General features: G+C 50.0%; 1 protein-coding gene and 1 long non-coding RNA gene across 2 annotated transcripts in view; both read left to right on the top strand.

Moving 5' to 3' along the window:
* The first annotated feature begins 13149 nt into the window (after window positions 1-13149).
* LOC117887222 lies at window positions 13150-16089 on the top strand. The gene is made up of 3 exons (XR_004648137.1): window positions 13150-13352; window positions 15407-15495; window positions 16045-16089. It is a non-coding gene; the product is annotated as an uncharacterized LOC117887222 (long non-coding RNA).
* Window positions 16090-16120: 31 nt separating this feature from the next.
* LOC117887165 (zinc finger protein 501-like) overlaps window positions 16121-16343 on the top strand; it is a 30487-nt gene continuing 30264 nt past the window's right edge. Inside the window, exon 1 of the mRNA XM_034789484.1 lies at window positions 16121-16171. Coding sequence (XP_034645375.1) covers window positions 16138-16171 — 34 coding nt within the window. The 5' untranslated portion in view covers window positions 16121-16137. The remainder of the gene's footprint in view (window positions 16172-16343) is intronic.

The following is a 16343-nucleotide window of genomic DNA, read 5'->3' as shown; positions in this document are numbered from 1 at the left end:
GCTTCACGGTTTGCTGGGCAGCCTCCAGACCCTGCACCCCCGGCTGGGCGCTTCCCCTCCCGGGCTCCAGCTGCGCTGAGGAAGCGCCGGCTGGGGGCGCAGGGTCTGGGGGCTGCCCGGGAAACCGTGAAGCTGGTAGCACTGGGGCAGCCCTTTCCCCCTGGCTGGGAGTGGGAGGGAGGAGGAGGCGGAGTTAGGGTGGGGAAGGGGCGGAGTTGGGGCGGGGCTGGGGCGGGGAAATGGGCGGGGCCATGGCCCGTGGAGGGTCCTCTTTTTTTATTTATGAGATATGGTAACCCTAGGTTATGGATAATTAATTACAGGGTCATTGGAGCAGGGGAGCTGGACTCTGGGCTCCCGGGTGGGGGCCCGACCCACTGGGTTGCAGAGTCATTCTTATTCCCACGCTCTGACCCAGTGCCCATGGCAGTGTTTACATACAGGGGGACACCTTCAGCAGAAGAGACTGAGGGAGCCCCACATCAGACACCTGGAGCCCAGTAGTTCCAGCCCTCACCTGAAGGGAGGAGACCCACATTCCAATTCCTGCCCCACATCACACAGGGGGATTAAATCTTGAACCCTGAGATCTGACAACGTTTCTGCTCCTGGCCCAGGTCTCCCTGCCCTTGCGGTTCTGACAGGCTGCACCTGCTGGGAAAGCCAGGTCTGCCCCTCACAGTGTACAAGGGGACTTTGTCTGTGACCACGTCCCCTTCACCCCATTCCTGGGACAGGGAACAGCAGTCCCAGGGCGCCTCCCTTCACCCTCCCTTCACAGCAGCCACAAGCCCCCCACTGTCCTGCCAACATGGCTCAGCCCTGACCCCTGCCAGAACCTCTCCCTCGGGAGGGACCATCCCTGTGCCCCGTTCAGGCCTTGGCCTCCCTGTGGAGATGGCGGGTGCCATTAATGTGAGTTATGATGTGAGCTCCTGTCTGCTGGGAACCGGACTCTGAGCCTGGGCTGAGATCAGTGGTTGGGGAGTGAAAGTCCCCAGCTCCCCTCGCTCCCGCCCCCCGAGCTAGATGGTCCCCCTCCCTCCACAGACAATCAGTGGTGTTACCAGCAATTCTCAGTGACCCCAGCAGGCAAGGCAAGGGCCTCTCTAAGGCGTGATGGGTGCAATCTGCTGCAAGGGAGATTTAAGTTGGAGATTTCTCATTCTCAGGGCAGTGACGCTCTGGATCAGGCTCCAAGGGAGGTTGTGGAATCCCCATCACTGGGGGTTTGTAAAAGCAGGTTGGACAAACCCCTGTCAGGGCTAGTCTAGGCCCTGTTCCAATGCAGGGGCCTGGACTAGATAGCTCCTCGAGGCCCCTTTCCACCCCACAGTTCTATGATTCCATGTTACAGCTGTTTCTGGGGCTGGGCTGAGGGCCCTGGTGTCTCTTAGCATGGTGAATGGTACCTGGTGGGTTTAAACTGTTTGTGACCATAGCAGCTGGCAGCTCACTGTCCCTGCCTGGGGACTGGACTGGCATGTGGCTGGCTGACTGTAACCAGATCAACTGGGTGTTACCAGTGCTTAATTTGTGCCAGGGCTTTCCAGGACTGGGCCCCAGCACCTCTAGGCTTGCTGCGTCAGTTGAGCCCTGGCACCTCTTTCATTACAAATTAAGCATTGGGTGTTACTGTGCTGTGTGGACAGGACCTAGGGTTGCCACCTGTCCAGGTTTTCCCATGATTGTCCATTTTTCCAGGTTGCTGTCCTGGGAAATCTGTAAGTCTCCTCATGATATTACAAATGTTGGGTTTTGTCAGTGGTTGTAGCAGGGGAGCTGCAGGATGCCTGTGCCTGTGTACAAGGAGCTCTGAGTCCTGAGTGTCTAGGAGCCATGGTACAAGCCATGTCTTGGTGCAGCTCAGGGGCACCAAGTGGGAGATGGGGATCTCAGGGCCGGCAGGGCCCAATCACTACCATGCAAGTACCAGCTATGGGTCACCACCAGGTGCGAGCAGGGTAGATCTGGCACCATGTCCTGCTTGGCAAGGTTGGTGCCTGTGGCAGCACCAGGAGTAGGAGCTTGCACGGACTGGTGCCTTCTCCCAGGGATGGGAGGGGGACACAGTACCCTTGATGGGGGGTAGATGGTGTACATGAAGCAGGCAGATGTCCCAATTTTTTACAACTCTGAGGTGGCTACCCTAACAGGACTCCCTGACAATGTTTGTGTAACTGTTCTGGACGGCCTCCTCCCTCTCAACTCTATGTGATAGGATACCGGAGTGCATGAACCCCTGGGCCAGTGGTGTTACAATGTGTGTGCACATCCCCTGAGCTCACTTAATTCCTGATGGAGCTGCCCAGATGCTCCCAGAATGCACCAGCACAGGTGCGCGTGCGCGCACACACACACACACACACACACACACACACACACTGAGGCAGGCAGCGCACTGGGTGCAAACACACAAACATAGTTCAGCCACAGCTGTGAGGCGGAAAAGCTACCGTGTCGGCACAATTTGTTGTAAGTGGGTCAGGGGAGTGTCACAAACTTATTATAAAAACATGTCTGCCCTTGCAGCGGGGACAGGGCCTTCCTCGCCCCAAATACATGGGGAAACTGAATATCTCTTAGCTGGTCATGTTACGCTAGAAGGAGATTGTGGGCTAATGCTCTGTCTGACCATGGAAATATTGCTGTTGTGAAGTTCAGTGCAAATTATTGATAGATAAGAATGTACATCCTGCGGAACTCAGGTACTAGAAAGTTGACACTAGGCTCCAGTATTTCCTCATGAATCAGCATTTTCTCAAAGGAAACACACCCTTGTGCTGCAATAAACCTGGGGTATCTGCCCCTTTCCATCTGTCCTCAGTGATAATTGCTGTTTGCAGCCTTTTGAATTTCATATGAATTTCATTCTTTGTACGAGGAAAGGAGCAGCGAGCTCGCAAGGGAGTTGGGGCCTCGCCATGGGTAAAATATCAGTGGTATGTACAGTACCTGCGTAGAGCTAGGAAATTCTCCACCCTGCAACTATACACAGATAGAGGGGTGAAAACACCCCTGAACACAGACAGGCTGAACAGGAGACAATGTCACACTGAGCTCAGCCTGGAGTGTCTCTAAAAATAAAACAAAGAGAAATGAGTCAATATCACATTATTGTGCAGAAGAGAAGAGAGTAAAAAACATCTGTGACGTTATTGACATAAACTGGGACCGTATAGATCATTGTTGCAACCAAGGTCCTGTAGTGGCACCCAAATCTTGTATAAAGGGGGTCAAATGGGGTGTCTAGGACAAGGTTATGGTTTACTGGTTATGATTATGCTGTCTATATGTGTGTATCACTTTTGTAGTTGAAGTTATGAATATTGGCTCTATACTGTCTGTATGGCGAATATTGGCTCTATACTGTCTGTATGGAAAACTTATGCTATGCTTCTGGGTGACATCCCAGACAAGCTGAGATTATCTCTGCCTAGCCTGCTTGATGGCCCATTAAGGACCATCAGCTATACAATGGACCCATTGAGAGAAGGCAAGTATGCCTTGAGACTCAGCAAGGTATGCAGGAACTTGCCCATGTGACTCCAGACTCCATTTTGCTGTAATTTTCCACAGTAAGGACAAAGAGGTGTTCTTACACCTGGAAAAGACTATATAAGGCTGATGCCTCATCTCCATCTGGTCTTCAATCCTGCTTCATACCTCTGGAGGAACTTTGCTACAAGCTGAAGCTTTGAACAAAGGACTGAGGACCCATCCCAGCGGGGGATGTATTCCAGAGACTTGATTTGAACCTGCAGTTTATTCCATCGCCGCTGCAAGCCTGAACCAAGAACTTTGCCATTACTGTATGTAATTGATTCCATTTAACCAATCCTAACTCTCATCTCTATCTTTTTCCTTTTATGAATAAACCTTTAGATTTTAGATTCTAAAGGATTGGCAGCAGCGTGATTTGTGGGTAATACCTGATTTGTATATTGACCTGGGTCTGGGGCTTGGTCCTTTGGGATCAGGAGAACCTTTTTTCTTTTACTGGGGTATTGGTTTTCATAACCATTTTGTCCCCATAACGAGTGGCACTGGTGGGAGTACTGGGAAACTGGAGTGTCTAAGGAGATTGCTTGTGAGACTTGCGGTTAGCTAGTGGGGTGAGACCGAAGTCCTCCTAGTCTGGCTGGTTTGGTTTGCCTTAGAGGTGGAAAAAACCCCAGCCTTGGGCTGTAACTGCCCTATTTGAGCAATTTGTCCTGAGTTGGCACTCTCAGTTGGGTTCCGCCAGAACCGCATTGTCACAACATCTTAAAGCAGGGAAGTTATAATCCTTAGACTCAGCCTGGAGGCTACATCAGCAGCCAGATACTGGCACCTCCTGGGCAACAAAATGGAATGGAATGGCACCTCCTGGGCAATGGAATTAGCAAGAGGAGAACTACAGTAACCCCATCTGGCCACCTGACCAGGTTCAAGAGGTTATTAGAGCAAAACAGGGATCCTTCAGGAAACAGAAAATATTAAGCCTGTGAAGTCAGGAGAAAGGAGCATTGAGTGCATCCAGTGAAGTGTATGATGGGTATTAGGAGGCTAAAATTTAATTAGCAGATTATTAAAAAAATACCAGAGAATTATTTCAGTCTATTGGAATCCAGTGAGAGAATCGATGGGTCTCCTGGATCAGCAGGGGGTAAAGGGAACTATTGAGGAGGGCAAGGACAATGCTGAGAGACAGTACTGATTTCTTTGCATTAGTTTTCACAACACAGGGTGTGTTGGGGAGAGGCCTGTCCTTGAGCTGCTCTTTTCAGGAAATAAAAAGGTGTGAAGAGGAGATACTGGAACAAACTGATAAATGAAAGACCCAGCAGTCACCAAGACCAGAAAAGATCCCTGACAGATGGCAAATGCCCAAGTGTTGTGAAATGACATCAGAGCCAGAAGACTGAGGCCTTGTCTACACTACACAGTTTTGTCGACAAGCCAGGTTTCAAAACTCTCCTGCTTTGCTAACAAAATAAAACCACCTCAATGAGAGGTGTAGAGCTTTTTGCAGTAAAGTTATATGAATAAACTGTTAGAGTAGATACCATGCTTGGTTATGTCACCATAAATGGCCTCCAGGAGGTGTCCCACAATGCCCATCCTGACCGCTCTAGTCAGCAGCTCAAACTCCTCTGCCCTGCACCCAGGTACACAGGCATCCAGCCCTCCCTCTTTATAGGCCCAGGAAATTTTGAAATTCCACTTCCTGTTTGCTCGGCATGGAGACTTCACGTAACCCTTCTGCCCATCTAAGTTGGCAGCAACAAGGGCCGGGTTCTGTATCTAGGGGTTCCGTTTCAATAACGCAATGCAAAACCGGCTCAAGCCCCCACCCAGTGACCTGGGACAATTACATACCACCCCCTGGGCGCCTCTAAGAGGCAATACTTCCCCTCTCGCAAGCACAGAGTCTGAGTGTAGCAGAAAATGTTTAATAACATGAAGTAAACGACATCAACATTAACTTGGAAAAAACACCACAAACAGGATTCCTAACACAAACCATGAGCAAAAGACCCAGCCCAGCAAATTGGGCCGTGTCCTTTCCCTTTGGTTCTTGAATCCAGCAACCCAAAAATCACCCAGAGTCCCCAAAGTCCAACACCCCCAAAGTCTCTTGGGTCCAGCAACCATCCAAAGTCCCAAAAGTCCAACAACCCCCAAAGTCTCTGTCCCTGGTCAGTGCAGCCCCAGAGTAAAAGGGGGGGCACACAAGGTGTTAAGTGCTCGCTGCTCCTCCCGCCATCTCCACAAACTGCTCCACCAGCCGCTTAGCAATATAGCTTCAGGCTCCCCCACTAGTTATCACAGCACTCAGTGATCTCAGCTCTTAGTAACTTTAGCTCTTTTGTGATTTCAGCTCAGAGTAGGGGAGCCCCACTGCTGGTGCACTATTGGCCCAAAGTGAATTCAGCTCAGCAGCCTGTAACTAGACTCCTAAGGGAATCAAAGTTAGCTCTGACATTTAACAGGGGAGGGAGAGAGAGAGAGAGAAGGTGATACAATTGGTGTTTCAGGCCCTCAAAAGGTCCCATACCATCAGATATAAATACCTGTCCCTATCCCTTCTAAATTCACTGGGTTGTGGAACCCATGTCCCTTGTCTAGCGAGTGCTACTTAGGTGATGGTGAGATCCTCTGTCATTAAACAGTCTCATTGTCCTTGATTCACATAATCAGGGTAACAACACTTTATTCCTCCAGCCCCAATAACAGAGAAACTGGGGATCCCACCCCATCCAAAGTAACCACTATCAGTTGCTGTTGTCTCATGCCAGGCGGGTGGGTGTGCCTATGCAAACAAGATCAGCCCCTGGAGTTCTTTTCCACACTCACCATAATTCACCACCAGATGTCAGGGTAGAGCTCATCCTGACTCTGCTTACATCCATATTGCATCTTCCCAGCTGACCATGGTGGCTCCACACAGCAAATGCTCTCCTGCTTGGAGCACACCTGAGTTGTTGGATCTGCTGGCGCTGAGGGGAGAGGAGGCTGTGCAGTCCCAGCTCCACTCTAGATGGTAGGAACTTGAATACCTACAGGGAGATTTCTTGTGAAATGTTAGATAAGGGCTATAAACGGGACTTCATCAGTGCCATGCAAAGATAAAGGAGCTGAGGCAGGCGTACCAGAAGGCAAGGGGGACAAACTGTCACTCTGGTGCTGCATCAAAGACCTGCCACTTCTATAAGGAGCTGAACTCCATGTCTGATAGCAATGCCACCTCCACCGCCAAGAACACCATGGATACTTTGGTGGGGCCGGAGACGGCAGACAGAGGACTCAACCCCAAGGACAAAGTTGTGGACAAGGAGGTCAATATGGAGGACGATGTGGAACACACAGCAGAGTCTTCCAGTGGCGCAGTGAGCCAGGACCTCTTTTCCATTCCAGAGGGGTCTAGCCAGTCCCATCAGTCCATCTCAGGTGCACATGATGCAGGAGAGGAGACACCTGGTAAGTGATCTTTTTGAGTTGATTCTTCTTGGTTATATGAGGTAGAACTGTCCTTTGTGCTGTATATTCTAAAAGTGGGTGAAGGGATAGAAATGTACAAGACTAGCTGTGTTTGCATGTGCTCCACTTTCCCCTGTGCAGCTAGGAAGTGCATCAGAACTGTGATAATGCACACTGAAATTTCATGGGAATGCTCCTGTGAGATCTCTAGGAATCTTTCCTGGAAGTACTCGCCAATCCCATGCTGAAGGATCCTTGGCAGAGCTGCTTTTTTCCTTCCCACATTGTAAGAAACTTTCCAGGCCATTTGGCAATCACTTCTGCAGGGACCAAAGCAGCACAAAGGTGAGCAGCATAGAGATTGTGTCTGAAGCCACACACAAGCAGGACATACACCCTTGCATCTTTGCTCGCCCACAGGAGTGAGATATCAGCTTCAATGACCCCAGCCTGTGGAAAATGGGGGCAGAATTTATAATATTGTCCCTATGCCTGCAGTAATCCCCTTAAAAAGGCACATAGGCCCTTTGACCCATCTTGAGTGCTCACCCCACCCTAGGCAGAACTCACCATCTTTACGGTGTTCGCCAAGATGTGTGCTTGCTAAGAGACAGTGAGAAACTGATTCAGACGTAAAAAAGGTGTATTTTACTATAATGAGTCAATGAGGCGCGTGAACTAACAATCATACTTCTGTTTATTGTTTGTTCTGCTCCTGCAGATGTGGCCTTCAGAGGAATCCCCTAAACACTGGTGGAATGCCTCCACCAGATAAGGAAGTGATCAAGCTGGAGTAAGAAGAACATATTCCAAGAGGTGCTCCAATCCACAGAGGCTGAAAAAAGAGAACACGGAGGTGGAGACAGACTCTTTCCAATTTTTCCACATCCTTCTTGTAGTGTGGGGCCCAAAACTGGACACAGTACTCCAGATGAGGCCTCACCAATGCCAAATAGAGGGGAATGATCACGTCCCTCGATCTGCTGGCAATGCTCCTACTTATACAGCCCAAAATGCCGTTAGCCTTCTTGGCAACAAGGGCACACTGTCGACGGATATCCAGCTTCTCGTCCACTGTAACCCCTAGGTCCTTTTCTGCAGAACTGCTGCTTAGCCACTCGGTAGCTAGTCTGTAGTAGTGCATGGGATTCTTCTGTTCTAAGTGCAGGACTCTGCACTTGTCCTTGTTGAACCTCATCAGATTTCTTTTGGCCCTAACCTCTAATTTGTCTAGGTCCCTCTGTATCCTATCCCTACCCTCCAGGGTACTACCACTCCTCCCAGTTTAATGTCATCTGCAAACTTGCTGAGAGTGCAGTCCACGCCATCCTCCAGATCATTAATGAAGATATTGGACAAAACCGGCCCCAATACTGACCCTTGGGGCACTCCACTTGATACTGGCTGCCAACTAGACATGGAGCCATTGATCATTACCTGTTGAGCCCGACGATCTAGCCAGCTTTCTATCCACCTTATAGTTCATTCATCCAGCCCATACTTCTTTAACTTGCTGGCAAGAATACTGTGGAAGATCATATCAAAAGCTTTGCTAAAGTCAAGGAATAACACGTCCACTGCTTTCCCCTCATCCACGGAGCCAGTTATCTCCTCATAGAAGGCAATTAGGTTATTCAGGCATGACTTGCCCTTGGTGAATCCATGCTGACTGTTCCTGATCACTTTCCTCTCCTCTAAGTGCTTCAAAATTGATTCCTTGAGGCCTGCTCCATGATTTTTCCAGGGACTGAGTTGAGACTGACTGGCCTGTCGTTCCCAGATCCTCCTCCTTCCTTGTGCTTGGGGGGTGAGCAGAGGGGCAGGCACCAGTGGGGCAGAGGGGGAGTGAGAGGAGGGGCAGGAGCCAGGAGACTGGGTGGGAGGATAAAGGCAGGGGACAGAGGTTGTGAGGGGAGGGGTGGGTGCCAGGAGTCTGCATTGCTGGTTTGTTGCTAAGAGCAGGTCGGTGCCACCTCCACACACACTGCCCTAGGGGACAGAGCTGGGACTCTTCACGCTGGCCAGCCCCACGGGCATCCCCTTTCCTCCAGGCAAACCCCACAGCTAGCCCCTTCTCTCACCCAGCACAGTGTGCTTGGGGGACGAGGGGAGAAGAGGCAGGGTTGGGGCAGGGGCTGAGGTAAGGGGGTGGAATGGGGTTGGGGTGAGGGTGGAGCACGGGTGGGAAGGGGCAGGGGCTTGGGAAAAGGCTGGAGTGGGGGCAGGGCCTTGGGCAGAGGGGGTCAAGCACCCCCCAGCTAGAGGAGAAGTCAGTGCCTATGGAACGGTATGCCGAGATGTTCTGGGAAGTTGCAAGGAAAGTGTGGGAGGAATGTGGAGAGGGCCTGAAAAGCAGTTCTGTATCAGCTGCAGAAGGGTGCGAGTACACGTGTTCTGCCTGGACTGTGATTAGGGACTTCCAACATCTCTCTTTGCTCCTCCATCACTATTACCATCCATTCCTAGCATCCCTCGATCTGCTGGCAATGCTCCTACTTATACAGCCCAAAATGCCGTTAGCCTTCTTGGCAACAAGGGCACACTGTTGACTCATATCCAGCTTCTCGTCCACTGTAACCCCTATGTCCTTTTCTGCAGAACTGCTGCCTAGCCACTTGGTCCCAAGTCGTGATGTGTTGGTCAGAGTGAGCAGTATACCAGTTCACAGTTCGGGATCCATTCCTGCATACCAAAGAGGCAGAGCACGCAGTGCACAAACTGTTGAAAGATGGCGCCAAATGCGGACAGAAGCACAGGGATTGCTGGGATGCGAAGCAATGCATCACGGAGCATTGGGACAGGACCCAGGATGTCCCCCAACCCCCTCAATCTTCCCACAACTCTTAGCGGTAGAAGAGGAAGAGACGCTCTGTGTGATAGCTTCCCAGAGTGCACTGCTCCGAATACTGCTGCAAGTGTGAACATGTTATTGCACAGGCAGCTGACAGTGTGAACATACAACAATGTTTTCCCTTCAGCACTTTCTGAACGGCGCTGTAACTCCTGGTGCTGTAACTCTGCCAGTGTAGACATACTCTTAGAAATCCTTTCAGCTGCCCCAGGTGTGGCGGGGTTCCCACTATCAGCCCCAGGCAGCTGCTCCCCTGACAGCCTGGGAAGTGAGAGAAGGGACTCCCCTGCAGCCCTCCTGCCCCAAGAAGGGTGAAGAACCCTAAGGAACAGATATGAGGTTGGAGACTGCAGGGGGCTGAAGTGAGGAGGGTGGGTGTCTAAAGGGGTGGGAGGACAGTATTGATGGTGGGTTCTGAGCAGAAGGGATGAGTGCTGGGAGGATGTACTGAGTCCGGTGGGGATTGATGGGTTACGGGGGACTGGAGTGGTGGTGTAGTGATGATGGGGGTGGGGGATTGAATTGGGGGGATGAATTAAGTGGGGTTGGGTGGGGACAGAATTGATGGGGGACCAGGGGACAGGATTAATTGCTGGGCAGGAGACTGGCAGATGTGGAACTGAGAGCTCCTGTAACAAGGTTCAAAATCACCTTACTCAGTGTGTGGGAGACTGGGCGGCACTAATCGTCAATGTGCACATCCCGGCCATGGGCAGGGGGAGTTCAAACATCATGGGACTGACCTAAAAAACACTATATAATCTTTTATTAAAATGTCATGATTTGGGGGCCAATCTCATGATTTTTGGGGGTCAGACTAATGATTTTTGAACTCCTGAAATTGGCAATACTGCATTGATCAGCAAAGGTAGGGGTAGCAAATTGTGACAGGCATATTGTTGCCTGATATTAGGAGGTTAATATTATTAGTTAGATAATATGAGTTATAGGCTTGCCAATTGATCTGATCAGAAGATAATAAGGTTCTTGTCCCAGAATCAGGCTACACAGAGTTCGCAAGGACCATTGGGATGTACGACAAGGACACTCACATTGAGACAAATGTAGCCTTAAAGACTTCTATTGAGATAAATGGAATAGTAATCAAACAGTAATTAAATGGTAAAATAATCAATAGTTACAAAGGCAATAATATTGTTCTAGAGATACATGTGATATTATGCATTATAAAGCTTTTGATTAATATACTCAGAGCCTTCTTTGATAACCTGGTGGTAAAAGACCAAGGACCAGCCTCACCTCTGGCATGCCAAGAGATTTCAGGTCCAGGTTCCTCAATTCCTGAGTGGGAAGTGCAGAGTTTAGGAGAAGCTAGAGAGCTAAAAGATATAGAAGACTGAAGAAGTTAACTTAGAGTTTTACTGAACTAACTGACTTAAAACTTACAATTCAGAACTAACAGATTAATAAACTAATAAACAAAAGGGTAATAAACTACGAACAAAAAAGCCTCTTTGTCATAGCGGGTCACTCCTCTTATAGAGCTTGAACACCTGAGCCCTCTACCTATGTCTAAACTTAGTTTCCTCACCCACAGAAATGTTGGGGTGCACTTACTCCATAGGCTGGTATGTTTGTATATATTGATGACATATACACACATATTAATGACATTAGCTCATTCTCACATTTGTTATTTCTGTCCTATCCGGTTATTTCAGTTATTTGCAAGTTCCAAGTTGCGATGTACCTGTTAATTTTAAAGAGGGTATCCATTTAGGTAGCCCCCTATACCACCCTGCTTAAACACATTCTTTATGTATCTATGTTAAAAGTCACAACCATATAATGCACCTTATGCTTTAGCTTATCAACACCTATCTAGGTGAAAGGTCCCAAACATATAAACACTAACTTTGCCTTAGCTCAGCATACAACCCTTGGGTCAGGCCAAGGGTCCATCTAGCCCAGTATCCTGACAGTGGCCAGTGCCAGGTGCCCCAGAGGGAATGAACAGAACAGGTAATCAAGTGATCCAACCCCTGTCACTCATTCCCAGCTTCTGGCAAATAGAGGCTAGGGACATCATTCCTGCCCAGCCTGGCTAATAGCCATTGATAGATCTATCCTCCATGAATTTATCTAGTTCTTTTTTGAACCCTATTATAGTCTTGGCCTTCACAACATCCTCTGGCAAGGAGTTCCACAGGTTGACTATGCGTTGTGTGAAGAAATACTTCCTTTTATTTGTTTTAAACATGCTGCCTATTAATTTCATTTGGTGTCCCCTAGTTCTTGTGTTATGAGAAGTAGTAAACAACACTTTCTTATCTACGTTCTCTATACCAGTCATGATTTTATAGACCTCAATCATATCTCCCCTTAGCCGTCTCTTTTCCAAGCTGAAAAGTCCCAGTCTTATTAATCTTTCTTCATACGGAAGCCGTTCCATACCCCTAATCATTTTTGTTGCCCTTTTCTGAACCTTTACTAATTCTAATATATATTTTTGAGAAGGGGCAACCACCTCTATACACAGTATTCAAGATGTGGGCGTACCATGGATTTATATAGAGGCAACATGATATTTTCTGTCCTATTATCTATCCCTTTCTTAGTGATTCCCAGCATTCTGTTCGCTTTTTGACTGCTGCTGCACATTGAATGGATGTTTGCAGAGAACTATCCACAATGACTCCAAGATCTCTTTCTTGAGTGGTAACAGCTAATTTAGACCTCATCATTTTATATGTATAGTTCGGATAATGCTTTACCAATGTGCATTACTTTGCATTTCTCAACATTAAATTTCATCTGCCATTTTGTTGCCCAGTACACCCAGTTTTGAGAGATCCTTTTGTAGCTCTTCACAGTCTGCCTATCTTTAGTAATTTTGTATCATCTGCAAATTTGGCACCTCACTATTTACCCCTTTTTCCAGATCATTTATGAATATGCTTAATAGGATTGGTCCCAGAACAGATCCCTTGGGGGCACCACTATTTACCTCTCTTCATTTTGAAAACTGACCATTTATACCAACCCTTTTTTTCCTGTCTTTTAACCAGTTACCAATCCATGAGAGCACCTTCCTTCTTATCCCATGGCAGCTTACTTTGCATAAGAGCCTTTGGTGAGGGACCTTGTCAAAAGCATTGCATTAAGTTGACCACTGTCTGTCTGTTATTATTATTTATTGTATCCTCATCCCCTAGAGCCGCCAAGGACTGGGGCAATTGCCCAGGGGCCCGGTGTTTTAAAAGGTCCCAGGGCAGATGGGAGAATTATGTAAATACTTAATGCAATCCATCTCGCTAGGACCCAGGAGGCGCCGAGCGGAGCGATTCCCGGGGTCACTCCGCCTGGCAGCAGGAAGTGAATTGTAGTCGCTGCAGTGACTCTGTTGCGCAGCAATCTACATTCTTTGCAAGACCCCAGGGCCTCGGCTGCAGGCGTGGGAGGAACATTCCCGCTGCTCCCCGAGAGACTCTCCCAGTGCAGAGACCCCAGCCTGTCCCACTCCCCCTTACTGGGACCCAGAGCCCTTCTCCCAGGCAGAACCCCACGTGGAGAGAAGGTGAGACCTGCCCACCATCCCCGTCCCCAGGGAGAGACGCTCCCGGTGCAGCCTGTCTGCACGGGCAGGGGGATGCCCCAGGCTGCTCCCAGCTGGGCTGGCTGCGTTTCCCTGCATTGTGCAGAGGAAAGCTGGCTGCCCGCTCTCATGGTTTGCAGGGAGTGAGGGATTGGGGCAGCGACATGTGGGGAACCAAAGGGGGGTGGGAGCCTGAAGGGGGCTGAAGAGGGACCGGGGGTGTGAGAGCCGGAGGGCATTGAGGGGTGAACAGGGTGTGTGAGGGGGCAGGAGGGGGGTGAACAGGGATTCAGGGGGTGGGATAGGGATGTGGGGCTGCTGAAGGGAGGCTGAGGGGAACAGAGCTGGAATAGATGGAAACTGAGTGGGGGGATAAAGAGAAGGAAAGGGGACACGATGTGGGGAGAGGGGCTGTGGGGAGGCTGGAGGGAGAATATGAGAGCAAGCGGAGACTGGCTGGGGAAGGGAGAGCCGGAGAGCAGGAGAAGGGAGAGGGATGGTGAGAGATACAATGGCAGCTCCCCCAGCCCATGGGGTAGGAGGCTGCCCCTCTTAGCAGCCAGTGAGGAATCTTTTTCCCTAGAAATGGTCAAACAAGCATTGGAGGTGGCTGAGCAGGGGATTTCCCCTTGAGGGCTCAAAATTTACAAGGCAAAAATCTCCCCTCCCTGACCACACACACTGCTCCCAATTTAGTCTTTGATATTTTTAAGACAATGTCATTATTTGGGGGTCTGATTTGGGAATGTTAAATGTTTGGGGTTGACAGGACTGAACCGGGCCCTGCTCTGATTTCTGTACAGGATTCTGTTTCAAACCAGAGTCACTGAGAACAACAGCAGGCAAGGAGTCCAACTGGTATTTAATTTCAGTTTTTTTCTGTTCAGTTCGGGTTCAGTCAGTAAAACAAAACTTTGGTTCAGGTTCGGTTCCGGTTCACGTACCAAATCCCAGTTTGAACTGGTTCTCTGGTTCCAGTGTGAGTCCAGATGGTAAATGAGATCAGCATCGGCCTGACTGTCCTTGGGGGCTGCAGGGGCAGCATAGGGAGGCTCAGTCATTAGCTGCCCTAAGCAGAGGGCTCTGGTAATTGCTAAGGCAGAGGAGGCTGGTATCAGTCTCTCTTTGTGCTCAGGATACTGCAACCCTAGAGCTAGCTGGGCTTCCTGGGGTAGATGCTGCTGCCTCCATTGTGATCTAGGAGCCCGGGCGGAGCTGCTGCCCAGCGGTGCCTGTGCTGGGACAGACCATCACTAATGCCCCCTCTATGCCCAGCCGAGGGGGGTCTTTCTGCTGTGACTAAAACCAGCCACGGGCTCTGCTGCCACCAGCTCCTAAGCTAGAGACTCCAGGTGATGACAAAGTGCTGGGGCCGGACAGGAAAGTGACTCTGCACAAACAGCCCCTCCTCACCCCATCTCTGCTCCCTGTGTGTCCTTGACACCCAGAACTGCTGCTCTCACTGATGCAGCCAGGCTCACATTCCTGTTAGCAGTGCATTAGGTAATGGAGAGGAAACACCTACAGGAATGGCAGGACAGTAACTAGTTCTTCCATGCCAAAGGGGGAGTGGAGAGACTGGAAGGGGCAGCAGGAGCAATAACTGGGGAGGGAGGTTCCCGGCTCCCAGCCCTGCCCAGCCCCATTCCCTGCAGCACCCCGGGGCAGATTGACTTTCCTGGGACAAGGTGAGGAGCAGAGAGAGGAAAAGCCAGTTCCTGCCTCTGCCGAGTCCCTGTGCTGCTGGGGGAATGTGCTGCCCTGGGAACAGTGTCTGGAAAGTTGCTCCTTTGATTCTGCTCCTTTCTAGTGTTTGGCTCAGTGACACTGTTCCAAGAGGGTTTAAAAGTGTCTTGTGGGTTTAGTCCTAGTGGGAGGGGTCAGGTCTGTGTTGTAATATAACTGATGAGTCTTTTCCCACTATGGCAGAGTCTAGAGTGTCTGTCTGACGGAAAAGAGCCTGGAGGGAATCAGGGTGTGAAATGGACTAATGCTAATTCAAGAAACCGCCACAATTGCCCTTCTCACCCTGACAGGCTCCAGAATAACAACCCCATTTTGCTCCAGATCATCCCATCCTTCCAGGGTCCGGAGCAGGGAAATGGCTGTGGTGGATCCTGCTCAGGTAGGGGGTGTTTGGAGTTGCTGCTGGGGATGGGTATTGTAGAGGGGGCAGGACAGGAAATACACAGGGTGAGGCAGGGAGGGAGACAGGGTGTGTTAAACCTGCTGGGATATATGAGCAGGCACATGTGGGGGTGGGGTGAAAATTCTCCCATTTCTGAAACCTGAAACAAGCCCCTGGACAGGGTTGGGAAAACAGACCAGAGTGCTGAAGCCTGAATGCACTAGCCAGAGTCTGCGGTGAAATACAAAGGGAAGGTGCTGGGTTTCCTGTCTCTGTGTGGAGCTCTGTTTCCCACATCAGCCTGTGCCTAGTAGGTGGGTGGCAAATGAGATTAAACCCTGCCCTCCTCCATCTGCTGGGAGGGACAAGGAGCTCTCACCTTTTCTCTGTTCCATGAAGCTTCCTGGCCACTCTGAGCAGGGTGGGGATGGGATTCTGCTCCTCTGGCTTGCCCAGAGCTGTCCTATTTTTGTGCTGCTTCCCCCATGAATAGTGGGATTGTGGCTGGGGCACCAGGCACTGAGTGGGAAGCACCTGTTGTTTCAGGTGCCAGTGACCTTCGAGGAGGTAGCTGTGTATTTCACTGCTGGGCAGGGGGCTCTGCTGGACCCCGGTCAGAGAGCGCTCTACAGGGACGTCATGCAGGAGAATTATGAGACTGTGACCTCGCTGGGTAAGGATTCATGTCCCCTCAGCTATTTGAAACCATGGAGTCTGCATTTCTGAATCTGGTCAGGTTCTTCCCTCGCAGTTTGATTAGAGGGGAATGGGTTGCATAATCCACAACTCTAGTGTGAGAGAGCCATCACCTCCATACTCCCTCCAGTGGGATAGGGGAGTCATAG

This window comes from Trachemys scripta, chromosome 14 (assembly GCF_013100865.1).
Source record: "Trachemys scripta elegans isolate TJP31775 chromosome 14, CAS_Tse_1.0, whole genome shotgun sequence".
Taxonomy (NCBI): domain Eukaryota; kingdom Metazoa; phylum Chordata; order Testudines; family Emydidae; genus Trachemys; species Trachemys scripta.
Note: the sequence above shows the minus strand (reverse complement) of the source record. Positions and strands in the feature narration are given on the sequence as shown.